This window comes from Carassius gibelio, chromosome B1 (assembly GCF_023724105.1).
Source record: "Carassius gibelio isolate Cgi1373 ecotype wild population from Czech Republic chromosome B1, carGib1.2-hapl.c, whole genome shotgun sequence".
Lineage (NCBI taxonomy): Eukaryota > Metazoa > Chordata > Actinopteri > Cypriniformes > Cyprinidae > Carassius > Carassius gibelio.
Window position 1 is genome coordinate 35,226,487 of NC_068396.1, and position 25,098 is coordinate 35,251,584.

Below are 25,098 nucleotides of genomic sequence, written 5' to 3' on the forward strand. Positions count from 1 at the left end.
AATCAAATAAATGTATACAAACATTTCTTTAGATTTCAGAATGAGCACTTTTATTATATATATATATATATATATATATATATATATATATATATATATATATATATATATATATATATATATATATATATATATATATATATATATATATATGGGTTACGGATCAGGTTATGCTACATTATATGGATACTTGCCCTTAAGTTTACCTGTTTTTACTTACCCTTAAACATACCCAGGTATGTCACATGACCTGCGTTCACCCCTGGACTGTTATTCTAGAGCTCCGCCCCAAGACAAGCTTCATTTCTTAAAAGAAATCGAAACCTCGAAACGAACCGAGAAGAAGAAACGTCAAACTGTACGAGAAAATCTGTTCAAGCAGAATCGTAAGTAGACTCCCGTTCAGTTTAGTCATTTATCATTTACAGCGAGGTTGCTAAAAACAGCTTTAAAATGTGTCAGCATCACAAAGGTCTTGATTTTAATAAAATTATAAATTATATTTCAACCAAAAAGCAACACTACAGGAAATAATAGCGCTGAATGTGTGTATGATGTTACTGTAATTTTCTTTAAGGGGGAGACTTGAATTTGACATCAAGAATTTGACTTCAAGTCTTACAAAAGTTTTTCCGATAGCTCTTTGAATGAAATTTCGTCTTCAAAAGTTACATGCACATCAGGTTACATTTTTTTTTTTTTAATTTAGACAAAGCAGACATCACAGAAGTCTGAAGTATTGAATTTAGGTAAATGGGTGCAGAGCCAGTTGTAGTTTTGTAGTCAAACATCAATGCCTTGAATTCTATGTGAGCAGCTATTGGAAGCCAGTGTAAACTGATAAACAGAGGTGTGACGTGTATTCTTTTCAGCTCATTAAAAAATAATCTTGCTGCTGCATTCTGGATATATATATATATATATATATATATATATATATATATATATATATATATATATATATATATATATATATATATATACTTTAAAATAATGTATCTAAAATTTTAAACTAGGCTAACATACGTAATTATAATTTGATTTAAATTTTTACAAAATAATGCACATTATAATGTAGTATGTTGTAATTGTAGTTTTCAATTCTGGAGTAACAATAAATAAAACTATGTAATGGTATTTGTAGAACAATGTGTATCACTGGCTACTTTACCTGGTCGGTTCTGTATTCGCTGGTTCTGTCAGCTTACAAACTGAGGTGTATTGCGCTTCACAGGAGTAATCAGACAATATGCGTCTCAATCACATGGGAACCGTGAGCAGATGTTCCGTGGTGTTGCTTTAAGAGCGCAATCAAGACTGATTTGTTCTTTTTTCTTAGTGACGCAAAATGGAAGCCACTATAATGTTGGATGCCCTTAAGGAGCTTACGAAAGAAGAGCTTGAAAACTTCATTTGTTACCTGGGTGAAGATGTGGCAGAAGACATCGAGCCTATTCCTCGAGAAATCCTGTATGGAGCTGATCGTCTGCATGTGGTGGACTGCATGGTAAACCAGTACAGTGATGATGCTGGGAAGATCACAGCCAAAGTGCTGCGCCTCATGAAACAAAATAATCTCGCAAAACACCTTGAGTCAAAACTGCGGGAAGGTGTGTGTGTTTTTATATTATACATATAAAATATAAAAAAAACATAAAAATTATATATATATATTCCTGGCTTCAGGTCAGCCGCCTGTGCAGGAGAAATCAAGACGTGGTCCAGAGCCTGTGGAGCTCAACCAGTCTGATGGGAAACCTCGCTGCATGACTCCATCCAGCCAAGAGTTTAAATGCAAAAAACTTCAAAAATTGGGAGATTATGCAAGTATCACTGTCTCAGTTATCTTTTGTAAAAACAATACCTTCAGGGGTAGTCAGACCTGATTTCGGAAGACCATCTTTCCAGCAGAGTTTAAAGCAGAAAGGTGTTCAGGATTACCTGAAAAATAAAGGGATTGACGCTCCTGAATATTACTCTTAAATTGTTTTCTAATGTAATATTTCTGTCAGAAAAATATGTGGAGCTGAAAGCAGATTCTTTGGTTTTCTGGCAAAATATACATACAATGCTAAATGTTTACTGCTAGGAAGTCTCAAGGGTTGAGAAACACTTTATTCTGTTATTCTGCAGTCGCTCTTTATTAATTCGGCAAGATTGTTTTTTTGCTTTGTCTCCATAGATTTATAAACCAGCAAGTTCTCAGAGGAAAGGCTCAGCTCTGCTGATCACCAACATTACATTTCACTATAAAGAGTACAACAGGGATGGAGCAGAGAGAGATGAGGAGAACATGGAGTGGCTGCTGAGAGCTCTGGGTTACAGTGTTGTGAAACACAGAAATCTCTCTGGAAAGGTACGTAAAACAATATTCCTCCATCATGAAACCAATACTGTAAAGCTAATAGATTCATAGTGTGGAAATGTGAACACATAGCCTATTTCAGTTTTATTATACTATGCATTTTATTTTTTGCAATCCATTTCTTTTAAAAATAGTTTGTTTATTTATCCCCAGAAAATAGATGGAGAAGTCAGAAACTTCTCTAAACTTGTCTCTGAACATCGAGAAGCAGACAGCACCTTTGTGGTCATCATGTCTCATGGGGCAAGAATTGAAAATAGAGATGCCATTTTAGGTGTCCTTTATCATGAAGAGCTAAACCCTGAAGATGTCTACTATGTTGATGAGACCTTCTCTCGTCTGAACTCAGTCAACTGTCCCGCTCTGATTGATAAACCGAAGGTTATTCTCATTCAGGCCTGCAGAGGAGGTACGACACGACGGATGAAACTCAGTGCTTATCATATTGTTATACCTCAATTTTATTTCACAGCATGTGTATACAGTAGAATTGTCTTCCACATTGTTACCTGTCACTCAGGTCACTCAGGAGGTGTGGAATTTCGTGACCAAGTGCCTGAATCTAGCCCCTGGGTTCACAGGGAGAAAGACTTTGTCTGCTTCATGTCCACCCTTCCTGGTGAGTCTCAAAAACACGGATGAAATCAGACTGATAGCTCACAGCTCTTCATTTGTCTCATACTTTAATGTGTAGAAATGGTTAAAATCCTTTTGTTGACAATGTTAGCTTAATGCTGATCCACACATTGAGGCAGTGACCCTCATAGAGAGCTGATCAAACATCGTTATCGTGTTTCTGCAGTGAGCAAAGTTTCAAAGGTTACTTTGTGAGCTACTTTATTGCATAATCTACCAATGAATTGTCTCCACAGATACTGCAGCTTACAGGAATATTATAACTGGAAGTCATTTTATCAATTACATACTCAATGTTTTCTGTGAATGGGCTCATAAAGATGAAATAATGGAGTTATTCAGGAAGGTAATTTGGAAAAGACAGATAATTTAACCTGATGTGCCTTACTGGTCATTTAAAGTAACCCCCCCCCCCCCCCCTCTCTTTTTAGGTCACCAATGACATGGCGACACGCCCAGGAAGAACGAAAGACAAACTCTTGCCGTGTCTAGAAAGAATATCCCTTTCAAAGAAGTTCTACCTGTTCCCTGGGCTCTGATGCACAGCTTAAACCAAAACTTTACATTTCATTCATTCATTCATTCATTCATTCACACACACACACACACACACACACACACACACACACACACACACACACACACACACATACACAAATATATTCAGAAATTTTACTTTTTGACTTAATCTCTGGAAAATTTTTGTTGCTGCCTTAATTTTTTAATCCTAGTTATCAGACAGGCCTTGTAAAACTTACCATTTCCAGTTGACTAAAAGTTAATCTTAAATCAACAAGAACACAGTTGTGTTTAAATTAAAGCTGTGGTAGGGAACTTTTGACGCTCTAGCGGTTAATAAACAGAACTGCTTGCGTCTTGCGGAAGAACATCGTAGCCGGAACTACTTCTCTCTGTTTATGTCTATGAAGAATCACAAAGGTACTGGGTTACTCCGCCGCGGTATCCCAGAAGCAATCTAAAATAGTCCGAATATAAACACTTATTATAGGTGCACCCTAGTGATCCAGGACAAGCCAAAAACACGGTTTGGAAAATGGATTCATGGTGTACTCGCTTATTATATACATTTTTCTACATTTTGAACACAAACAAAGTTACGGACCGCAGCTCTGATTGGTTGTTTCTTACCGGGAGCGATGGAGTTTCTGCAAATGGCAATAGGACACTGGGAGGAGCCAGAGGAGCTTGATTTTTTTCACAGATTATCGGTCTCATATTCTACTGTCAGGACATAATGACAGGTTTAATAAATATGTAAAAAATATATTTTTACAAAATTTATCTACTGCAGCTTTAAGCAAATAACTGATTGTTTGATTCAAATCCCCCCAAAATTGTGAGAATGTGCAGTCATTTTTACTCCATTCAGATGTTTTTAAAGAACTTTTAGAAATCTTTGATACTTCAAAAATGTAATTATTAAAGTTTTTCTAATTTGCTACTCATGCATTTGTCTTCCTTCTGCATCTTAATCTGTAGAAGACACTGCCTCACTTACAAGAATCATCCTGATATTACTGTCTAGAGAGAGATTTAGCAGCAAACTTCAACTGCAGGCTTTAACAAATCGTCCTGTTCTTCCGATCAGAAGCCTTCATTTACTCATAACTCTTGAGTTTAGAACCTGTCCTACTTAGTAGATAAAAATCACAAACACGACACTATTTACAATTTATTGATATGCGATATTTATTCATATAATTCATTTATATAATGAAACAGATGAGGAGAACAAAGAGAGTTGAATTCAAAATCTCTAATCAAATTTTGCAGTCATTATTAATGGCAAAAACATGACATCTGTCCACTGAAGGCATGCCGCTGTGGACCATATACAATGTTAGATACTCCAATGAACTGTTTAGGCTACAACTGCATCTCTAACTGTTCTTTCATTTCACTGTAACTTGCATCCTTTGTGGAAATGATGTTATTTATACTTTAATAACACATTTTCACTTTGTCAGAAACAGAAAGGGCAAAAAGTAGATGTGAATATCTCCTGTTAAAGTTAGCAGGATACGGAGTGATAAAACCACAGATAGTTAACAATGGTCACAAGTTACTGACAGATTCAGTATCCCCCCGAAACTGTAGTTCCTATAAACATCCACAGACAGCATCTCTTACTGCAGCAATCAATCAGAGTCTGTTGTTAGTTTGACATCTGGACTCACAGATCATGCTCCTGTACTAATGTAACATGTACGGTAAGTGCTATTTATCCTATACCTAATATAGGATATGTCACAAAAATATCACACATTTCTAAGATATCAAAATGCACATGTGATATAAAAGGGAATTTTATATTTGGCAGTCAAAAAGCGGAAAAGTCATAAGTTTAGGATTAAAGAAAACTGGTATAACTAGACCAGTTGGGGTTGCCAGTGGGGGGACTAGTTCACCACAGATGTCCGGTAAGAGACATAAAGATGCAGGTTAAGTCTTTGATGCATTTATTTTCTTCACAACAATTCACAAATGTTGCAGATATTACATTGGTGTTTCCATCTGGGTGTGGTCTTTAACAAAAAATATAACAACAAATTAGTATAAACAAATCAATAAAGTAGGTAAATTCATACAAAGAAGGTAGCAATATACACTTAAATGAACAACCTACATAAGAATGTGTGATGACAACCGGTAATTGCATTTAAAGTACCTTAAACAATGAGTATCAACTAAAATGCAGAAGGGTCACAGCTATCAAAGCTGAAGTACATAAATAAACTTACTTGGTTCATCTAACATACGCACACAACACCAACACTTGCGAAAGCCTCGAGTACATTTGCTTTCACCTACTCGGTGCAGGCTATTTCTACCAAACACTAATCATTGCCACCTGCTGGAAGTGGGCGGAGCATAGTGTCTTTAGGTTGCTGCGATGACATCACATTCAAACACTGGCTGATCACCAGAAAACTTCAAAATAAAAGCTTGTTTACAGCGGGCCTTTTTAACAGCCGCCCCCAGATTTCTAAAGAATGTGGAAATTTGTACATTATAAAAAGGCAAGTCAATTTCAATCTGGTATCGCAGGGTAGCTGTACAACCTTTGCCACAGGTCGCACATAAGACTTGTCCTTAACTTTCACTTCAACAGTCCTGATTCTATTATCAAACCCAGGGAATACTTGAGAGATCTGACCAATGGGCCAGAGGGCCCTGGGAAATTGAGGGTCCACAATCATAACAGTAGTTCCCACCTTGATATCGGGTGACTCTCGCTGCCACTTGCTGCGAGTCTGAAGACCAGGCAAATAGAACTTGATAAACCGCTTCCAAAAGTGATCTGCTATAATTTGGCTATGGCGCCAACGACGTCGACTCAACAGTTCACTTTGGGGGTACATCACTTGAGGAAGGGACGAATCAGGCCGCCCCATAAGAAGCGAATTAGGAGTAATAGGATCTGGATCAGAGGCATTGGATGATGTATAACCCAGGGGTTTAGAATTTAGAATCCCTTCAATCTCGATGAGCACAGTTTGAAGGGTTTCCTCTGGTATTGGTTGAGTTCCCAGAGTGACCTGTAGAGCCTGTTTCAGGGAACGAATTTCCCTTTCCCAACACCCACCGAAATGTGGGGCATGAGGCGGGTTGAATCGAAAGATAATCTGCTGACTGGCAAGTTGTTCCTGAAGCTCCGGAACTAGTTCAGCATATGTCTGATGCAACTCCCTTTCCCCTCCTTTAAAATTAGTACCTTGATCACATAAAACCTCAAAAGGTTTCCCACGTCTGGCTATAAATCTTCTGAGGGCCATCAGGAAGGAGTCGGTGTCAATTCTTGGGAGAAGATCAATATACACAGCACGTGTAGTCATGCACTTGAATAGAATACCCCAGCGCTTCTCACTTTTACGTCCAATCTTTACGGAATATGGCCCGAAACAGTCAATGCCAGTCGAATAGAAGGCAGGTTTAAATAGACGTAGTCTGGCAGGAGGTAGGTCTGCCATCCTGGGTATCTGTGGGGTTTTGCGAAACTTCTGACACACTGGACAATCTTTGCGCTGATAATGTCGAAATGCTTCCCTACCCCGAAGAATCCAATATTTCCTACGCATCTCCGCCAGTATTCTCTCAGAACCTGGGTGGAATAGCTTCGTATCATATTCCTTAATGAGAAGGGTAGTGACTGGATGCCGGGGATCAAGGATAATAGGATGCATCGACTCAGGCTCAATCTCTTCACAGCGGCGAAGACGACCTCCTATCCTTAGGAGTTTGCTTGCAGCGTCAAGTTCGGGGGCGAGGCAAAGCAGTCGACTGTTGGTCTGTAGTGGTTTCCCTGCCATAAGCTGTGCCATCTCAGAAGGAAAGCTTTCCCCTTGAGCTTGCTGAAGGATAGCCATTTCAGCCTGTTGAAAGTCCTCAGCTGATACATTGATCCCATGTTCCCCAAGAGATTCTACTGTTGCAGTCAATAAATCTTGGAAGGTCAGAAATTGGCTTGGATCAGGGATCGACAAACGAAGTACAGTATTAGTCAGACCACAGAATGTAGAGTTTCTCAATTCATCACCAGCTATGGAACAGGATGGCGGTGGAACCGGCCACTGATCAGATGGGAGTTGAAGGTATGTTGGTCCCGTATTCCAACGGCTTTGTGGTCCAAGTTCTGCCAGCCTTTTACCTCGACTGATGTCATCAGCAGGGTTACTTTCTGAATGCACATAGCGCCATTCCCAGCAGCTGGTAAGGTCCTGAATCTCTGTTATTCGTGTACCAACGAAAACCTTGAATCGGCAGGATTCAGATTTAATCCAGGTCAAAACTGTGGTGGAATCAGACCAAAGAAAAACTTGATGAATGGGCAAAGTCAATTCATTCTGCAGGATCTTTGCTAACTGGGCCCCTGTCAGGGCTGCACATAGCTCTAAACGAGGTATTGACAGACGTTTCTTAGGAGCCACTCTTGATCTGGCCACTATGAAGGTGATCTCCACTTCTCCCCTTTGATCTACTGTTCGAAGATAGGCAACAGACCCATAGGCACTCTCGGATGCGTCACAAAAGATATGGATCTCACGCTGGCTTGAAACATCATCCTTTGGTGCACTGCAATGGCATCTGGGTAAGACTATCTTTTGTAGATCACTGAGCTCTCCTGCCCATCTGTTCCACTCATTGACTAAGTTCTCAGGTAGTTTAGGATCATCCCAGTCCCTCTTCTTTTCCCATAATCGCTGTACTATTACCTTTGCACGTGTGGTATATGGGATAATGTAACCGAGAGGATCATATTGGCTAGCAAGCACTTTATAGATGTTGCGCATGGTAACCTCTTGGCACTCTACAGCACGGAGCTTATAGGACAAGGTATCAGTTTCACAGTTCCACTGAAGTCCAAGCACTGATTCATGGTTGATGGCATTACCCTTTGCAATCCATTGCTCAGCACTGTCAGATCTTGATGCCACTGGTAGATGACTAATGGTTGAGGGTGTATTGCTGGCCCATTGCCTGAGTTCGAATCCTCCCCCTGCTAAAACACTTTGCAGCTGGTCTACCATGAGCCTTGCTTCATCTACAGAAGGCAGACTTTGCAGATAGTTGTCAACATAAAACGCCTTTAGTACAGCATCACGTACCTTGTCACCAGGCTGACTATTCTCCAGGATGTGCTTCTGCAAGGCAAAGACAGCACAACATGGGCTACTAGTGGTGCCAAAGGGTAGAACTTGCCATTCATAGATTCTAGGCTCCACTTCTCTTTGCAGATCTCTCCAGAAGAAACAGAGAAGGGGCCGATCCTCTGGAAGGAGTCTAACCTGGTGGAACATTCCTTTAATATCACTACAGATCGCGATTGAGTGCTCCCGGAATCTTAGTAGCACAGCCAGTAATGAAGAAGTCAGTGTTTGCCCTGGAAGTAACAATTCATTGAGATTGTTCCCTTGAAACTGGAATGAACAGTTGAAAACCACTCGATGTTTCCCATTATGTTCAACCATGTGATGTGGGATATACCAACTTATTTGAGCATCTTCTGCTCCTGACTTCAATTCAGCAATGTAGCCTGTCTGCTCCAGTCTTTTAATCTCAGCCTGGTAGATAGCTGCTTGCTCAGGGGACTTACTGAGACGCCGCTCCAGACTTCTTAACTGAGGCATTACTGCTTCTTTAGGTGCACAAAGAGGGGGCATATTTTGGACCCTTAGCAGTGGGGTAGCATATCGCTTAATCCCATCAACATCAACTCTAGAAGCTCTTTGTTCCAGTAGTTTCATTGACTGCTGGTCTTGTACTGATCGAGTACTCATTTTCTCATCTCTCCACGGAAGGACATCCAGTTGCCAGAGTCTTTCAACTTGTTCATGCAACATAGCAGAGGGTGACCAACTTGTTGTGAACAGACACTGTTGCGCTCGAAGAAGATGCTGTAATGCATGAACTGGTCCTTGCATTGTCCATCCAAGGAGAGTTCTAATTGCAGCAGGACCCCCTGGTGGACCCAAGCGAACTGGCTCAACTGGGGTAATTAAATGAGGGCAGTCAGATCCTATGAGCAAAACTGGATGAGCAGCTTTAATTTCTTGGAGGGGAAGTCCTTTAAGATGACGGTACCTTTTCCGTAAAGCCTTGACAGGATAACAGTGCACTCCAAGCCCCAACTCCGCTGCAGTGAATGCTCCATTGATCCGATACATCTTGTTTGGCTGGCAGGCTGGTGAAAGGTTAAAGGAAACAGCCGCCCCATGCAGGACCTTTAATTCTTGTCTGACAGTACGCAGGGGCAAGTCCTCTGGCTTACCTTCCAGTTTCAGCCGGGTTGCTGCAGTATTTAACAAGATGGTTCTTTCGGAGCCATCATCCAGAATGGCATAAGCGGTCATCGATCGATCTCCATTTCTTAGAATCACTTTACATATCTTCAACAGTACCTTACGACTTCCTGGGGGCTTGTCAATGAATAACACCTCATTTGCAGCCTCCCCCAAGACAGGGCTAGTAGATGGATCTTCTGCTTCCACTACTTTCTCCTTGTTCCATATATTAACATCATGAAGAACAAGCAAGTGACGACCATTGCATGTTTTGCAGCGCATTTTAAGGTTACACTCTGATGATCTATGGCCCCGTCCACAGCGCCAGCATCGGTTGTGCCCCTTAATCCAATTCTGCCTCTGAGACTTGGAAAATTGAGAGAAATTTACACAGGTATTCAAAGTGTGTTTGTTGTTATCACAATAAGGGCAGTAAGCTTTCCCCTTGGTGATCTTAGCAGTGACAGCTGAGGAATGTGATGGTGATGAAGGGTATTTCTCTGTGCTAAGCAGAACCTCTGTGCCCTTGTTGAATGAGGTCAACCTCCTTGACCTATCCCTGGGCAAACTGGTTGAGTATCCTCTGCCCGAACGGCTTACATACCTTGTGGAATCCTCTTGCACTTGGGTTTCATATTCTAACCAGTCTGCTAAGTTAAGGAGGGTTGGAATCTTCACATCTAATGGATAAATAAATCTTCTGAAACTGCTACGCAGATCATGTGGCAACTTACTCAGAAGTCTGGACACATGCGAGCCACATCTTAATTCCACCATGCCAGGCTTACCTAGTTGTTTCAGCATTCCCACCAAGGATCTCACCCTCAGAGCATACATTCGAAAAGTTTTAATATCTCCAGTGCTGATGCTGGGCCCATCCATCAATTCCACTATGCGCTGTAATGCTAACTGATGTGGCTGGCCATACTGTTTATTGAGAGCATCCATAGTGTTGGTATAAGGATGACGTGAACTACTGTAAGATTCAGCAATTAACTGTGCCTCTTCAACCTTGAGATGTTCTAGCAGGATATGAAATTTAAAGCGTTCTGTAGCATCAGCTGGTAGAATGTTTTCTAAAGCAATCTTAAGCCGTGCAAACTCTCTGGGGTTTGGGTAAATCAGGTCAGGAATTGTAGGAGTAGGGCCACGGTATACTCTTTCCTGGTCAGTAGTTGGACTCAGAGAGTGGTGGTGCCGTCTCTTGCTCCTAGAAGACAAGCTGTGCCATCTGGAAGAAGATTGTGGAGATCCAGAGCGAACATAACTTCTTACATTCTCGGCTTGAGTTCCTCCACTCTTTCTCTGACAAATTTGTCTAACAATTGCTGGACTGGTATTAACATTCTTCTTCCTGGATGAGCTCAGGGACAGATTTCTCATGCCCTCAACAGAAGAGGACAAACTTTCTTGACTGCTTGAACCCTCATAGCTCTTCACACTTTCTGCTGAACTACTATCTTGCGATGCATTGTAAGAGGCTTGGGCATAGTTTGAATTTGCTACAGGTTCAGCTACTCTTGGCTTTCTAGGGGCTGGAACTGGTTTAGGGCGGTCTCGGGCTTCGGACTGACAAGGTACAGGAAAGGTAGACAATGCTTGAGGAGGCTGTGACTGATTCTGCCAACTTAACAATTGTTTCACCTCCACTTGTAGCTGAGACATCTGAGATGTAAACTTGGCGTTGGCCTGCTTAAGATCATCTCTTTCCTCCTGCAGCCGCTGAACTGTAGTAATCAGGCCACTTTGTTGTCTCCTTAAATCAGCATTTTCTTCTCTCAAGGTTTCAACCTGCTGATCCCATGGATCTGTTACATACCACTGTTGAGGACTGTGATAGTCACGGTGATGTGCTGCTACATGTGGGGTGTCCATCCTGACATCCTCCTCAGGTGACACAGCACAGGGGGTTTCATGGGAATAGCTAGGTGGTGATAAGGATCTTTGTAGACTGTAGCCAGTCAAGTCATAATCCTGCAAGTGTGCAGGCAGAGATGATTGTCTCCTGGGCCGCTCAACAGGAACATCATCTGATGGCTGCATCTCCATAACTGTGGAAAACTCTAGCTCCGGCTCGAAGGACCATAAAGAAAACTGGTATAACTAGACCAGTTGGGGTTGCCAGTGGGGGGACTAGTTCACCACAGATGTCCGGTAAGAGACATAAAGATGCAGGTTAAGTCTTTGATGCATTTATTTTCTTCACAACAATTCACAAATGTTGCAGATATTACATTGGTGTTTCCATCTGGGTGTGGTCTTTAACAAAAGATATAACAACAAATTAGTATAAACAAATCAATAAAGTAGGTAAATTCATACAAAGAAGGTAGCAATATACACTTAAATGAACAACCTACATAAGAATGTGTGATGACAACCAGTAATTGCATTTAAAGTACCTTAAACAATGAGTATCAACTAAAATGCAGAAGGGTCACAGCTATCAAAGCTGAAGTACATAAATAAACTTACTTGGTTCATCTAACATACGCACACAACACCAACACTTGCGAAAGCCTCGAGTACATTTGCTTTCACCTACTCGGTGCAGGCTATTTCTACCAAACACTAATCATTGCCACCTGCTGGAAGTGGGCGGAGCATAGTGTCTTTAGGTTGCTGCGATGACATCACATTCAAACACTGGCTGATCACCAGAAAACTTCAAAATAAAAGCTTGTTTACAGCGGGCCTTTTTAACAAGGATAGTGAACAAAACCGAAGAAGATTATGAAATACCCTGAACTGTAATTGAACAAGACTTTGCAAACCTGTTCAAACAGGATTTACACACACAAACCAGGATAGAGAGCACTTCTAGAAGCAAATATGAGTCACACGCTACATCACAACAACACTGTGCAGGACATTGTGAGGAGGATATAAAGGATTGCTGGGTTTCTGAAATCATTCTACTACAGTAATAAACCAGAGCAGTGCAAATATCTGTGCCTGGCATTATCATCATGGACATGGGCTCCATTATATTCACATGATAGTGCAGTGATGCTAGATCTTCTGCTTTAGCTGACTGAACCATTATAACAGACCATTAATGTAATTAAACAGCCTTTTACTTCTCATCTGCCTTGACGGTCACTTTTTCCTAACATACTCATAAATAAAAACACAACAATACAAAAAAGGAAAAGGAGAAAAGAGAATCGATGTATCTCCATTAATGATATTTTCTCTTCAACAGTTAGCGTTACGTTAGCTGGGACGACACGCAGCGGGACGGTCTGATCTTCTGGGATCACGAAGGGAAAGAGTTTCTTCTTCAGTGGCACTCTAGCAAATTCTGCAATTAATGAATTGCTGCTAGCATCAGAAAAGCTGACCTTCCTCCAGCGTTTCAGCTGCATCACGTCTTGAAGAAACTCATGACAGTACACTATCTTCACTCTCACTACCTTTGCATTTACCTCCATGTTTACTCTCGACATCCCAGCGGCCATCAATTCGTACGAGTCTCCATCGCGTCTGAGACCCCAGAAGCCATTTTCAGGGGTCAAAGGTTGTGTAGCAGGTTTACCCTCCAATCCGAAACACACTCCAAGACTCCAGCGGTGACTGTCTCCCACCTCAACGTCCCACACGTGAGCTGCATCAGCGTACCCCACGCTGGCCAGCACCATACGGTTACTGTGCAGAGGAAGAGGGTTCCCCTCGTCCTGCCGATGAAAACATGAGGTCACAGAGGTCAGGTCATCGGACACAGAGATGTCTGGTGGAGCAGCGCTTGGGTTCAGGATCACAGGGTCTAAAGGGGACAGGGAAAAGCCATTTATGCTGATAAATAGTTCTTACAGGAATTAAAGGGATAGTCCACCCAAAAATGAAAAATGTGTCATTAATTAGTATAAATCCTCACCCTTACGTTATTCCAGACCCTTTGTTCATCTTCTGATGATAAACGAAGGCCTTATGGGTTTGGAATGACATGAGTGAGGGTGACTAATTAATGATAACATTTTCATTTTTGGGTGACCTATCCCTTTAACTTTTACAGGTCTAGTTCTCACAGTAAGGGCAGATGTCCTTCATCTTCTCCCACACTTGGTACTTCAAGTTCCCCAGATGTGTGGAAACATCGATAAGAGCTTCTGAACTCAGCTCCTGATCTGGGAGTGTGTGGTCAGACCTACACACACACACACACACACACACAAACACACACGCACACACACACACACACACACATCACAGAATTAGGTTTTTAAAATCAATGCTCATGAACATTCTAAAAGGAAAAGTGAAAGTTCTGATAATGAAAATACCTGTCCATAATTCTGTGATAATTCTGAGAACAAATGCAGAAAGAGAACAACATAAGCTCCTTCAATGAAATAACAATAATAAACTATAACCAACACACCAACAGGAGTTGGTTAATTAATTTGTAATTTCGCTATAGTGATATTACATATGCTACCACTAGAACACAAAAACACAATGTGAAATGTGGGAAAAAGGAATAATTGCACATCTGACTCTGATAAGTGTAACTGATAAGTGTAAGTGTAACTAGTTCCTTTTTCTGTAGTAGAGATTTTAATGGCATGTCAGTAGTAGGGCTGGGCGATATAGCTAAAGAAATATCACAATATAATGTTTCATATCATTCGGTGTCGATAATTATTGAAACATTTTTAATAACCTTTTATTTAAAAAAATACAAGTAGAAAAGTTTGAATTTAAGCACATTAATAAGGCAAACTACACATAATATTAGTTTTAACAGTCAAAAACAAAATTTTTTAACAAAAATATCTCCTTTATGTCTTATCTTAAGAAAATAAAAGTGTTAGTAGCCAAAAGTGTTCTGTACATTCTCTAATTACACATAAATACAATTAAATAACACATTCTAAAATGCTGAAAATACAAATACTTAAAATTAGACAATATGTTTTACACTTACTTAAAAAATCTATAACTCTTTCTGGTGTAGTCTTATTTAAAAAAAAAAGTGCTTAAGAGAGCTTATTAAATTAAAGTGTTTTCTACTTGTATCAAAAGCAGGACAGTCCAATAAAATGTGTTTAATAGTAGCAGGAGGGGTCTCTCCTTTGTTATTGTAAGTGATGTGTGTGTGTGTGTGTGTGTGTGTGTGTGTGTGTGTGTGTGTGTGTGAACTAACCTGCAGTAAGGTGATGTCATCTTCCTCGATTCCCTCTTTCAGTTCTTTGACTCTGTCAGAGAGAGACAGTACTCCTCCTTGTATTCTTCTTTCCATCTTCACTCTCTTTTCCTTCTCTTCTTCATTTAGAGCAGTTATCCTGCTCTCCTCCTCCTTTCTGAGGAACTGATGCAGCGTCTCAAACTCCATCCTGATTTTCCTCTGTATGCTGAGCTTGAAACTGGGGGAATGTCATGAGCACACACACACACACACACACACACACAGGATAAAAGTCATGAAATCCAAAAACACTTCTTCTCAAGGCTGTAACTATTTTCATGTGATGATTTCCCCCATGTCACTTTATTCTGGGCACTATACTTATATATTTTAATTTGTAGCAATAGTGTAACATTTCTTTCTTGAATTTCTCAATCAGCTTCTGTTACATTGTGATGAAACTGTGATTTAATTACTAATGAATCAATTCTATCAACGCAAATTCAAGACCACTCATTATTATTAGTAATATATATTTTTCTCCAACAAGAACATATTCAATCCTCAATTCAGTTGTTCAGTGTTCATTATTTTAATTTCTTCATCATTAACTTGTGTAAACAACAAAGTCCAGACTTATTTGCCGAGTTCATATCATATTTTGTATAAACATTCATCCTATTCAGTTAGTTGGGAGTGATCTGGAAGACTAACTCAATGTTTAATTCTATTTATTCTAAACATGAAGCTCACCTGAATGTACCTGGAGATTTTGGGGTCCCGTGCTGTCCCTTTTTGTAATGAGACCAATGACTTCTCAGCTGAACGAAGAACTGCTTTCAGCTTCGCCTTTAAAGATAACAGTGTATTCGTATACAAACTGATTCTTCGTTAACGAAGTTGACGGCCATAATTTGAGCATTGATTAATGACATCATGCACCCGCTCTCACCTTGCGATGGCGCACAGTCTGCTGTAGCTTTTGCGTTTGGTGCCATCTGTGCTCCTGTTTCTTACACACTGCACATATAGCCTCTTCATCTGTTTGACAGAACAGCTCGATTTTCTCTCCGTGTATCTGACACTCGTGTTCTTCATCCCTCTCTTTCCTCGTGCTCTGCTCTCTCAGGTAAGTCTCACAGGTGTTCCTCAAGCACAGGTTGGACACTGGCTCCTGCGGGGACAGCTGTCTACAGACGGGACAGTTTCTGGAGCTGCTGGAGGTCCAGTGATCATTAATACACTGTCTGCAGAAACTGTGTCCACAGCTCAGTAACACCGGGTCTCTGAAGACATCAGTGCACACGGGACACGACAGCTCATCCTCCAGCGCCATTTAGAGAGAAACTAAACATTTCCTGACTCTCTGTAAGAACATGGAAACAGACGGAGCAAACAAAACACTCCCTAATTTTAGTACAGCCTCTCTGTATGAGGAAATGACATGTCAAACTCTCATTGGAAGAAAAGAAAATCGGAAAGAGTAAAACGTTTAAATATCCGAACACCAGAGGCGCTGTGCACCGATGATCGTCTAAGGTTCACATTCAAATCTGCTTAAGCATTTAAAAAGTTGTAAATGTTGGCAACTTATTAGTAAAAAAAATAACACACCAATATAATAATAATAATAATAATAATAATAATAAAAACATTTCCAAGAAAAAAAAAATAACAGTACATATAAAATGTCACCAAGCACACGTACATTTATTTATTTGACATCTGCAAGTCATCTTTTTGTGTTTGCTCATCTGGAATACAACTAGGGCGTCTCTTATCAGATGTGAAACAGACGTCTATTAGATGTCTTTAAGATGTTTATGGTTTAGAACATATGTACAATTGACATCTTAGAGACTTCTGTCAGATGCTTGATGCACAGCAGATGATTTCCAGATCAAGCGATCTTTAACAGACATCTTTCAGACGTATGTGTGCTATTCATTTCCGTGTCATTTTACCCTTAAATATAAACACAAATGTAGGATATTATTGTAGCTGAGATTTCATGTACTTGACTGTGACCACAGCAGATGTCCTCAGTCAACACAACTGGTTTGGGTTGAGTGCTCCTGGATCCCTCCTCCGGATGATGATCACATTGTTAAACTCACTCTAAACATTATGTTTTAAGAACGTGGAGCGTAGGGGTGTCTTGTCTATTTATTTTGGCTGGTTTGTTTAGGTTGTGTGTATACTAGTGTTTGTGTCTTCCTGCTATTTTCTTTACACTTCAAATATGTAAAGATTTCACAAAATGTATCACAAAACTCCCCAGTCTTCCTGCCTGTTGTTACTGATCTAATAAAATGTCTATGGAATGCAATTATTGTCACCTATTCAGATGATAGCAGGTCATTTAAAATGCATGCTTTCACATGATTGTGAATCATAAAGACATATACAAAGAAACTGATCATCTCAGATTTGTTTGTTGTCCTTTAAATGCAGTATATTTGTGCAGGGTTTCCTGCCACATCAGAATGGTGTTGGACAACATTGTGAACAGATTTGTTTGTTACGTGAATTCACCACTTTGATGAGCATGATTAGTGTACAATGGCTCCAGATCAGTTTTGTCCTTATTCTCCATTAAAAGATTAATCACTGATGCAGCTGAGCAGCTTCTTCATTACTTACTTAAAGCAATATTACTTGCAATCATTTATTGCTTAAAGTATGTGGTAGAAGTTGCTGTAATAAAAGCAAAGCATGCATGCAAAGCATACTCTACATGAAAAAGGCGGATACTTTGTTACCAGTGTGGGCGAGACCTTAAGAGAAATTGAAACCTCAAACTGAAGAGAACAAGAAACTGCAAACACATTTTTGGTTCAGTCAGACATGTAAGTATCTTATAGTTTTTCTTTTTACTTGTAACATAGAAAGAGCTGTAGCTAAATCTTATTAATAGTAGACCTCTTCACTTTCTTTTCTCTGCGTGTTTTAAACATTGATCCTCTTTAATAACCAAAAGACTGAATGTTGTGATTTCCTAAGCCAGGTGCAGTACTTCTGTCAGATATTTCTTTGCTTGTTTTTGATAAAAATAGAAAATTAACTTATTAGAACATTAACTCCATCTGACAAATAATTATACGGTCCAGTCATTCATTTATTGCTATATATATATATATATACTTTTTTTCCACATGTCATTCCATTATATTCATATATCTTTTGTCACCTCAAAATGGTGTTGATGTAGAGGACTAATTTCCCCTGTAGCTCAGTCTGACTGGTTAAACTGGCTCTTGACACTTTTCTATTACTAGGCAGTGGATTTAACAGATAATAAGAGAACAGCTAGTGGGTTCAGACCAATTGAGACGGTTTTGTCCTTTTTTCTCTGATGCAGTGACAGAAAATGGATGCCACTAAAAACCTGATAAGTGAGGCACTTGAGCAGCTAATGAGTGCGGAGTTCAAGACGTTCGTCTGGCACCTGTGGAACGGTGTGTCAGCAGACATCGAGGCCATTCCTCGATCGGCTCTGGAGAACGCTGATCGGCAGGATGTGGTGGATCGCATGGTGCAGAAGTACAGCACTAACGCTGGGACCGTTGCAGTTCAAGTGCTGCTCAACATCCACCAGAACGACCTCGCAAAGCGCCTCGATGTGAAACTTCAGAAAGGTAAAGGAAAACACTGCATGTGTTATGATTTATGTCTGATGCAGACCAGTGTATATTTCTCATAGAGTATGACAAACATCTTCTCTTTTCTCTCTCCTTCTTCAAGCGAATTCTAGCTGATTAGGAAGAGTTCAGCAGGAACAATCCCATCTACAGCAACACAGCCATGAAAATAAAATCAAGGGAACATTGTTTTAAGATTTCATTTATCTGTAATGTAGTTATTCATTGTCTTTCTGCAAATCAGTAATTGATGAAAAACACATCATGTCTGTATTTCTACAGTAACTCACAAAAAGAATGAATTTGAACAACAGCAGTGGTCAGAGTTATTCTCTCATCTAATAAATGTGATGTTGTTTACTACTGGTCTGTTGTCTGTGTCTGTATCTGTGGCAGTCGTGGTAAGTGATGTTTGGTTTATTTGCACCCTCATTTTATTTTCCATCCCAGTCAAGTTCAACTTGATCTGGATTGTCTTGTAACAGCTCACACAGTTTGTCTGTTTTGTCCATATTGCACAACACATCCATTTCCAGTTACTTGTTATGTATGTACCATTCCAGAGCCCCTCCCCTTCACACTAAATAAACCGGATTGACAAAAACATCTGCTTCTGAGGAAGGCTTTATTTCTTAACAGAAAGGAAACATCTAAACAAAGTAACAAGGAAATGCAGACTACAAGAAAACTGTCTTCAAACAGAACTTATAGCCATGTTTATGTTTCTTTAGCACTTCATACAGATTGCTAAAAACAGCTTTACAGTAATAAACATGAAAAAAACATGTTCTTTTTAATTATAACTCTGATTTCAATTATAAAGGGCTGCTGAAGGAAATAACATAGCGCATAGTACATATGATGAAAATACACACACAAGACGACATAACACAGAATCGTGCTGCAAATACACTTTTTATTTTAACATCCTGGCTTGTATTTCCCAAAAGAATCATAAGCCAAAAGCCCAGTTTCCACCGCAGGAATTTGCCTTAGAACTTATGTAAGCTGGTTTGCTAACCTTAGCAACTTCCCTTACAAACAATAACTATGGCTTTTCTATTAAAATAAATTAATAAATACTACACTACACTGGCTACACTAACCAGACTATTAAGAATAAAGGTGCTTCACAATGCCATAGTAGTGTCACGCTGTCTAGTCTCTGTTTCCCTGGGTGTCCACTAGCGAGCTGACTTCCCCTTAGGCACTTCACCGTAGGCACTAGAATTCCTCTAGTCTGGTCCTGTCTTCACAGTAATTTCACTCCTGTTAATTTGGATTATCCCTGAATAAAGACATCTGCAATTGGATCTCTCTCCCTCCCTGTGTCTCTCTGGTACACGATTGTCACAAGTAGAACCTTTTTTGTCTAAATGTTTCCATAAAGAACCTTTGGTTACTTGTGGTGAAAGATGGTTCTTAAAAAAGGTAAGAAATGGTTCTTTAAATAAACTTTGACTGAATCGTTCTTTGTGGAACTAAAAATGGTTCTTCTGTGGCATCACTGTGAAGAACCTTTTTAAGCACCTTTATTTTTAAGAGAACATTTAAAGCTGCGGTAGGGAACTTTTGACGCTCTAGCGGTTAATAAACAGAACTGCTTGCGTCTTGCGAAAGAACATCGTAGCCGGAACTACTTCTCTCTGTTTATGTCTATGAAGAATCACAAAGGTACTGGGTTACTCCGCCGCGGTACCCCCGAAGCAATCTAAAATAGTGCGAATATAAACACTTATTATAGGTGCACCCTAGTGATTCAGGACAATGGACAATGGAAAATGGATTCATGGTGTACTCGCTTATTATGTTCATTTTTCTACATTTTGAACACAAACAAAGTTACGGACCGCAGCTCTGATTGGTTGTTTTTTACCGGGAGCGCATGACTTTCTGCAAATGGCAATAGGACACTGGGAGGAGCCAGAGGAGCTTGATTTTTACACAGATTATCTGTCTCATATTCTACTGTCAGGACATAATGACAGGTTTAACAAATATGTAATAAATATATTTTTTTTACAAAAGTTCCCTACAGCACCTTTAACCATGATATTTGTTCAACTGTGGTTATACAAATGTTAATCAGATTAAACAAAAACAACAACAAAAAAACGGATTGACAGAAACATGAGCTGCTGAGGAGGCATTTATATGTTTTATATCAAGAGAAAGCAAGCCTCTAAACAAAGGAACAGACCAGTGCAGACTGTACATGAAAACTTTGTTCTAACAGAAATGTAAGTAGCACTTTCTTGCACCTTAGAAAAAATAGTAAAAAAATAAATAAATACCAAAAATTATATCTGGTGTCTGAATAATTTTTTGTTTGCCTGTGGATTAATTATTGTTTAAACTACAAAGTAATTCAGTTAAGAGCAATGAGTGATTTTCTTTCATTCTGTTTCTTGGATTAACATGGGTGGGGTCACTTTAAGAGATAATGCTGCCATTATAGTGATACACATCAGTGAGAGTACTCAGTTGGGTTTTTCCACGGCTTGTGTTTGAATGCTTTATACTCTTTTGAATGTTTAAATTAGCATGGCTTAAAAACACATGCTAATGATCAGAGGTTGAGAGTCCAGGGGTCAGAAAGTAAAAGTCCTGCCACATTTTTGCTCCACCCATGAACTCAGCAGCTGATTTCACCAGAGGAGGAAACAAGTCATTCTTTCCAAGTCACAAACTAGTCTCAACTCAAATCCCAAGTCCTCAAAGAGTTAAAGTCAATGAGATAATTAAGAGACTAATTAAATGATGATTGTGCATTGGTGATGAACACCTGCTGTTATTGTGCGTTACAGAGGATCAGATGCTGATGTTTTATTGGTTAAAATTATGCCACCATCATGGAGATCAGTGTTTGCTTCAGTTGGGCTCTTGACCTTTGGTTTCTTATGTTAGATACTTCTCTGTAAAAGTACATGTGCTGTTATAAAACCGTTACTAGCTGGTTTTACATGATGAAGTAATTATTAGGCATCAGCCTGTTTATTTCCAAAAAAAATATGTATTTATTATTAACAAATGTTCAGTTTTTAAATAACCTACCTTGTGGAACCGTTGGTTTAATCACTATAATGAATACATTTCCTAATGTATGTAATAAATATACATTTTTGAAATCTTTTACTAATAAGATGCACAGACATCATGACCCAGCATATGAATCTCAACAATGGTGACAATCAACAAAACACTTCAAGCTGAAGTGCATGCTGGGTAACACCATAGTAAAAACTCCCATCATGCACTGTAGCATGAATAATTATTGTAACCACTGTTGAGGATCATATGATAAGTGCTCATGTCTAAAATCCCGAGCCTGTACAATTTTTTCCCCCCAATATTTAAGCATTACAATAATATTTGTTTAATAGGACTTTTTTTGTAGTTCAGTAATTGCTGAACATAATTTAACAAACCAAAGAGAGACACCTTCATGAAGTTAATTAAAATGTTTTAGATGAAAAAAGGGCAATTAAATTGTCTACTTCAAGCTTTTAATTCAGCAATGTGTTAATGTTTACTACGTAACACAACCGCAAGTGTTTAAAAGCAAATTACTTTGAATTATTAAAAGGGTCAAGAGCCCAACTAAAGCAAACACTGATCTCCATGATGGTGGACTCACCACAATTATGGGGACAAAGTTTTTTTTTTTTCTTTTTTTCTTCCAGTTGATGTCATCCAAGGCTGTGCTTAAAGTCAATTGTAGTTCTTGTGTTTCTCTTTTCTTCAGTGATGTTGATTGTTAACAGCAGGTGTTCATCACTAATGCAGAATTATCATTTAATTAGTCACTTAATTATCTCATTGACTTTAACTCTTTGAGGACTTGGGATTTAACTTGAGACTTGTTTGTGACTTGAAAGGAATGACTTGATTCCTCCTCTGGTGAAATCAGCTGCTGGGTTTATGGGTGGAATAAACATATGGCATGACTTTTACTTTCTGACCCCTGGACTCTCCACCTCTGCTAATGATAAGCTTTCATGACTATGGGCAGCAGTGGCCTGTCAACTGTCTTTTTATGATTGCCTCAGCCAGAGATAAATTCATAATAGACCATGTTTGGTTTTTTTGTTTATATTAGTATAAGCAAATATATAATATGATTAAATAGATATTATATGTATAATAGATTGTTATAAACCTGAACAAATACATATAAAATGATGCACATGTTTAAAACTTTAAAAGGAAATTGCAGGTCTGGTAAGAGTTTAACCACACTAGTAAACACAGTTATTAGTTTTGTTTGACTGAGCACAATCAATACTTTTTTTTCCTCCTAGTGACATATAATGGACATCAAAAGAGTGATGACAGATGTACTCGAAGGTTCTTGTGGATAAAGAGCTCAAACAATTCATTTGACAGCTGTGCAATGGTGTGAAAGCAGGCATTGAGCCGATTCCTCGAGCAAAGCTTCAGACTTCTGATCGTGAGGATGTGGTGGACTGCATGGTAAAGCAGTATCCCGATGACGCTGGGAAGATGAAACAAAATGAGCTTGCCAGGCGCCTTGAATTAAAACTTCACGAAGGTATTCATTTATTTTCTACTGCTTTAAGGTTTCATATTTGTGAAACATTTGATGGTATTGGTGATGATGGAGGTGTGTATGTTCGTGACTGTGTGTTTGAATCAGACTCCTGGGTTCACAAGGAGAAAGACTTTGTCTGCTTCATGTCCAGCCTCCCTGGTGAGTCCTCAAAAACACTGATTGCTCAGATGAAACTGATTTATTGATTACATTTGGCTGTTCATTTTGTACACACACAATGGCCGGTAGAAGCTTTTAAAACAACTCAGTTTTCCTTTTGTTAATTATATTAGTTCAAGGTTGTTTCACACTCTGAAGAAGAACCTGACATGAAACTCAAAAGTTTCAAATGTTGCTTTGTACTTTATTGTATGACTTGACAATGAATTAATTATCTCCACAGATGTGTCTGCATACAGGGATACTCACAATGGAAGTTATTTCTTCAATTACATAGTGGATGTGTTCAGCACAAGCGCTTTTATATATGACATTATGGAGTTGTTCAGGAGGGTAAATTGTTTTTCTTTATTCCAACTAAAGGTCAAAACAGTCTCTTTAATTTTATTCAGAATGAATGGGTTTGCTTCTTGTCACATTGGGAGATGATCTTTTCTTTGATAGATTGCCTCACGCATGGAGATTGACCCACATTTCAGAGGCAAGGAGAAACTACTGCCGTGTATTGAAAGGACGGCCCTTGTAAAGAAATTCTACCTGTTCCCCGGACTCTAATGAAGTAAAATCAGTTAAGAGGAAGAACAGGGGAACGGGGTAAAACTATGTAGAAACAACAGCATACTTCCTCAGTTGATTAATCACAGAACATTATCAGAATTGCCTTATATTTTAAGCTTTTTGAAATGTTGTTTAAATGTGCAGTTGAGTCATTACCTACCTAAATATGGATGCATTTACATAATACATCCATCGTCATTTAATTGATTTATTCATTGATTAGTCATTTAGATTTTATCATATTTTTCCATTGTTGTTTATTTTTATGTGTGGTTTCAAGGGATATTTGTCTTCAGAGAATGTCTCCATTTAAAGGTTTTTAACATTAGTGTACATTGTTGTGAAGCAGTCATTTTCCATTGCTATTTTTTGTGGTATAATAAAAATAGTTGGATTTGGGCTGGTCAGATATTTCAGTCTGAGCATTGCAGCTATGATTATCTAATAAACTCGACTCCGTCAACTTCTTTGCTGACAGAAGATTGTTAATAGAGTTTGGAGCACCAGAGAAAAACTTCTGGGCCCGTATTCATAAAGAATCTTAATGCAAAAAGTAGCTCCTAGTGACAAAATTCTAAGAAAATTTTTAGAAATGTGGGCGTTTACTCTTAAAATTAAAGAAAAAATCCTAGTAAAGAAAAAAGTAATTCAGAAAGCATCTTAACCCTTACAAGAGGTCTTAAGGTCAAACTTGTTAGGAGCACAGACGAGGACTTTTAAGAGGCTTAAGAGTTTCTTTAGCAGAGGAGAAAATGGCAGAAAGACGAAGAGGCAGAAGAAATGTGTTGCAGACAATGGATGACAGGGAGTTAATAAGAAGTTATAGATTATATAATAATTTATAATTTAATAAATAAATTAAAGTAATCACTACATTACGATATTTGGCAACTGGGAAAATGCAACAATGCAATAGTGATGATTTGGGTCTGCCACAACCTTCTGTAAGCAGAGTGATCACACAAACAATTACAGCACATTCAGAGCATCTTATTGTGTCGCAGTTCATTTAGTTTCACTGGACATTCCCTCAAAAAACTGTATTTATGAATATAGCAGGCTTATAGGTGCGCACAAGCAGGGGGAATGAACCGTTAATAGTTTGTGCTATACGCTCCCATGTCTGCTTCTTGTCCCTTGCTGTGACACCCGGCCCGAATTTTCCTTTAAGAATGGCCTTGTGTTCATCCACTAACTGGGCTAACAGTAAACACTGTTCCTCTGTCCAGTTTGGC

General features: G+C 39.1%; 4 protein-coding genes across 4 annotated transcripts in view; 2 read left to right on the top strand and 2 right to left on the bottom strand.

The window, feature by feature from the left end:
• The window catches only part of LOC127949407 (NACHT, LRR and PYD domains-containing protein 3), a 156,056-nt gene that overhangs the window by 119,670 nt on the left and 11,288 nt on the right, over positions 1 to 25,098 (bottom strand). The gene's annotated exons all lie outside the window — the stretch shown is intronic.
• Positions 169 to 4,174, top strand: LOC127949502 (caspase b). The gene is made up of 8 exons (XM_052546879.1): positions 169 to 386; positions 1,340 to 1,610; positions 1,687 to 1,823; positions 2,183 to 2,356; positions 2,519 to 2,774; positions 2,886 to 2,984; positions 3,238 to 3,347; positions 3,433 to 4,174. Exons 2-8 carry the CDS (start codon positions 1,349 to 1,351, stop codon positions 3,538 to 3,540), a joined length of 1,146 nt encoding a protein of 381 aa, XP_052402839.1. The 5' UTR covers positions 169 to 386; positions 1,340 to 1,348; the 3' UTR covers positions 3,541 to 4,174.
• On the bottom strand, positions 11,981 to 16,370 carry trim35-1 (tripartite motif containing 35-1). Its single transcript, XM_052546808.1, has 6 exons — positions 15,885 to 16,370; positions 15,696 to 15,781; positions 14,951 to 15,170; positions 14,088 to 14,110; positions 13,833 to 13,951; positions 11,981 to 13,570 (listed from the first exon to the last, which is right to left on the bottom strand). The coding sequence occupies exons 1-6, from the start codon at positions 16,266 to 16,268 to the stop codon at positions 12,888 to 12,890; spliced, it is 1,515 nt and encodes a 504-aa protein (XP_052402768.1). The 5' UTR covers positions 16,269 to 16,370; the 3' UTR covers positions 11,981 to 12,887.
• Positions 17,651 to 18,939, top strand: LOC127949561 (caspase b). Its single transcript, XM_052547015.1, has 3 exons — positions 17,651 to 17,781; positions 18,294 to 18,570; positions 18,677 to 18,939. The coding sequence occupies exons 2-3, from the start codon at positions 18,303 to 18,305 to the stop codon at positions 18,688 to 18,690; spliced, it is 282 nt and encodes a 93-aa protein (XP_052402975.1). The 5' UTR covers positions 17,651 to 17,781; positions 18,294 to 18,302; the 3' UTR covers positions 18,691 to 18,939.

Coding starts and splice junctions, on each gene's coding strand:
- LOC127949502 (XM_052546879.1), top strand. CDS start 1,349: ATGGAAGCCACTATAATGTTGGATGCCCTTAAGGAGCTTACGAAAGAA. Junction 1,611..1,686: donor TGAGTCAAAACTGCGGGAAG/GTGTGTGTGTTT, acceptor TCCTGGCTTCAG/GTCAGCCGCCTGTGCAGGAG. Junction 1,824..2,182: donor TTCAAAAATTGGGAGATTAT/GCAAGTATCACT, acceptor TTGTCTCCATAG/ATTTATAAACCAGCAAGTTC.
- trim35-1 (XM_052546808.1), bottom strand. CDS start 16,268: ATGGCGCTGGAGGATGAGCTGTCGTGTCCCGTGTGCACTGATGTCTTC. Junction 15,782..15,884: donor AGACTGTGCGCCATCGCAAG/GTGAGAGCGGGT, acceptor TTATCTTTAAAG/GCGAAGCTGAAAGCAGTTCT. Junction 13,571..13,832: donor GAAGGACATCTGCCCTTACT/GTGAGAACTAGA, acceptor TGTCCCCTTTAG/ACCCTGTGATCCTGAACCCA.
- LOC127949561 (XM_052547015.1), top strand. CDS start 18,303: ATGGATGCCACTAAAAACCTGATAAGTGAGGCACTTGAGCAGCTAATG.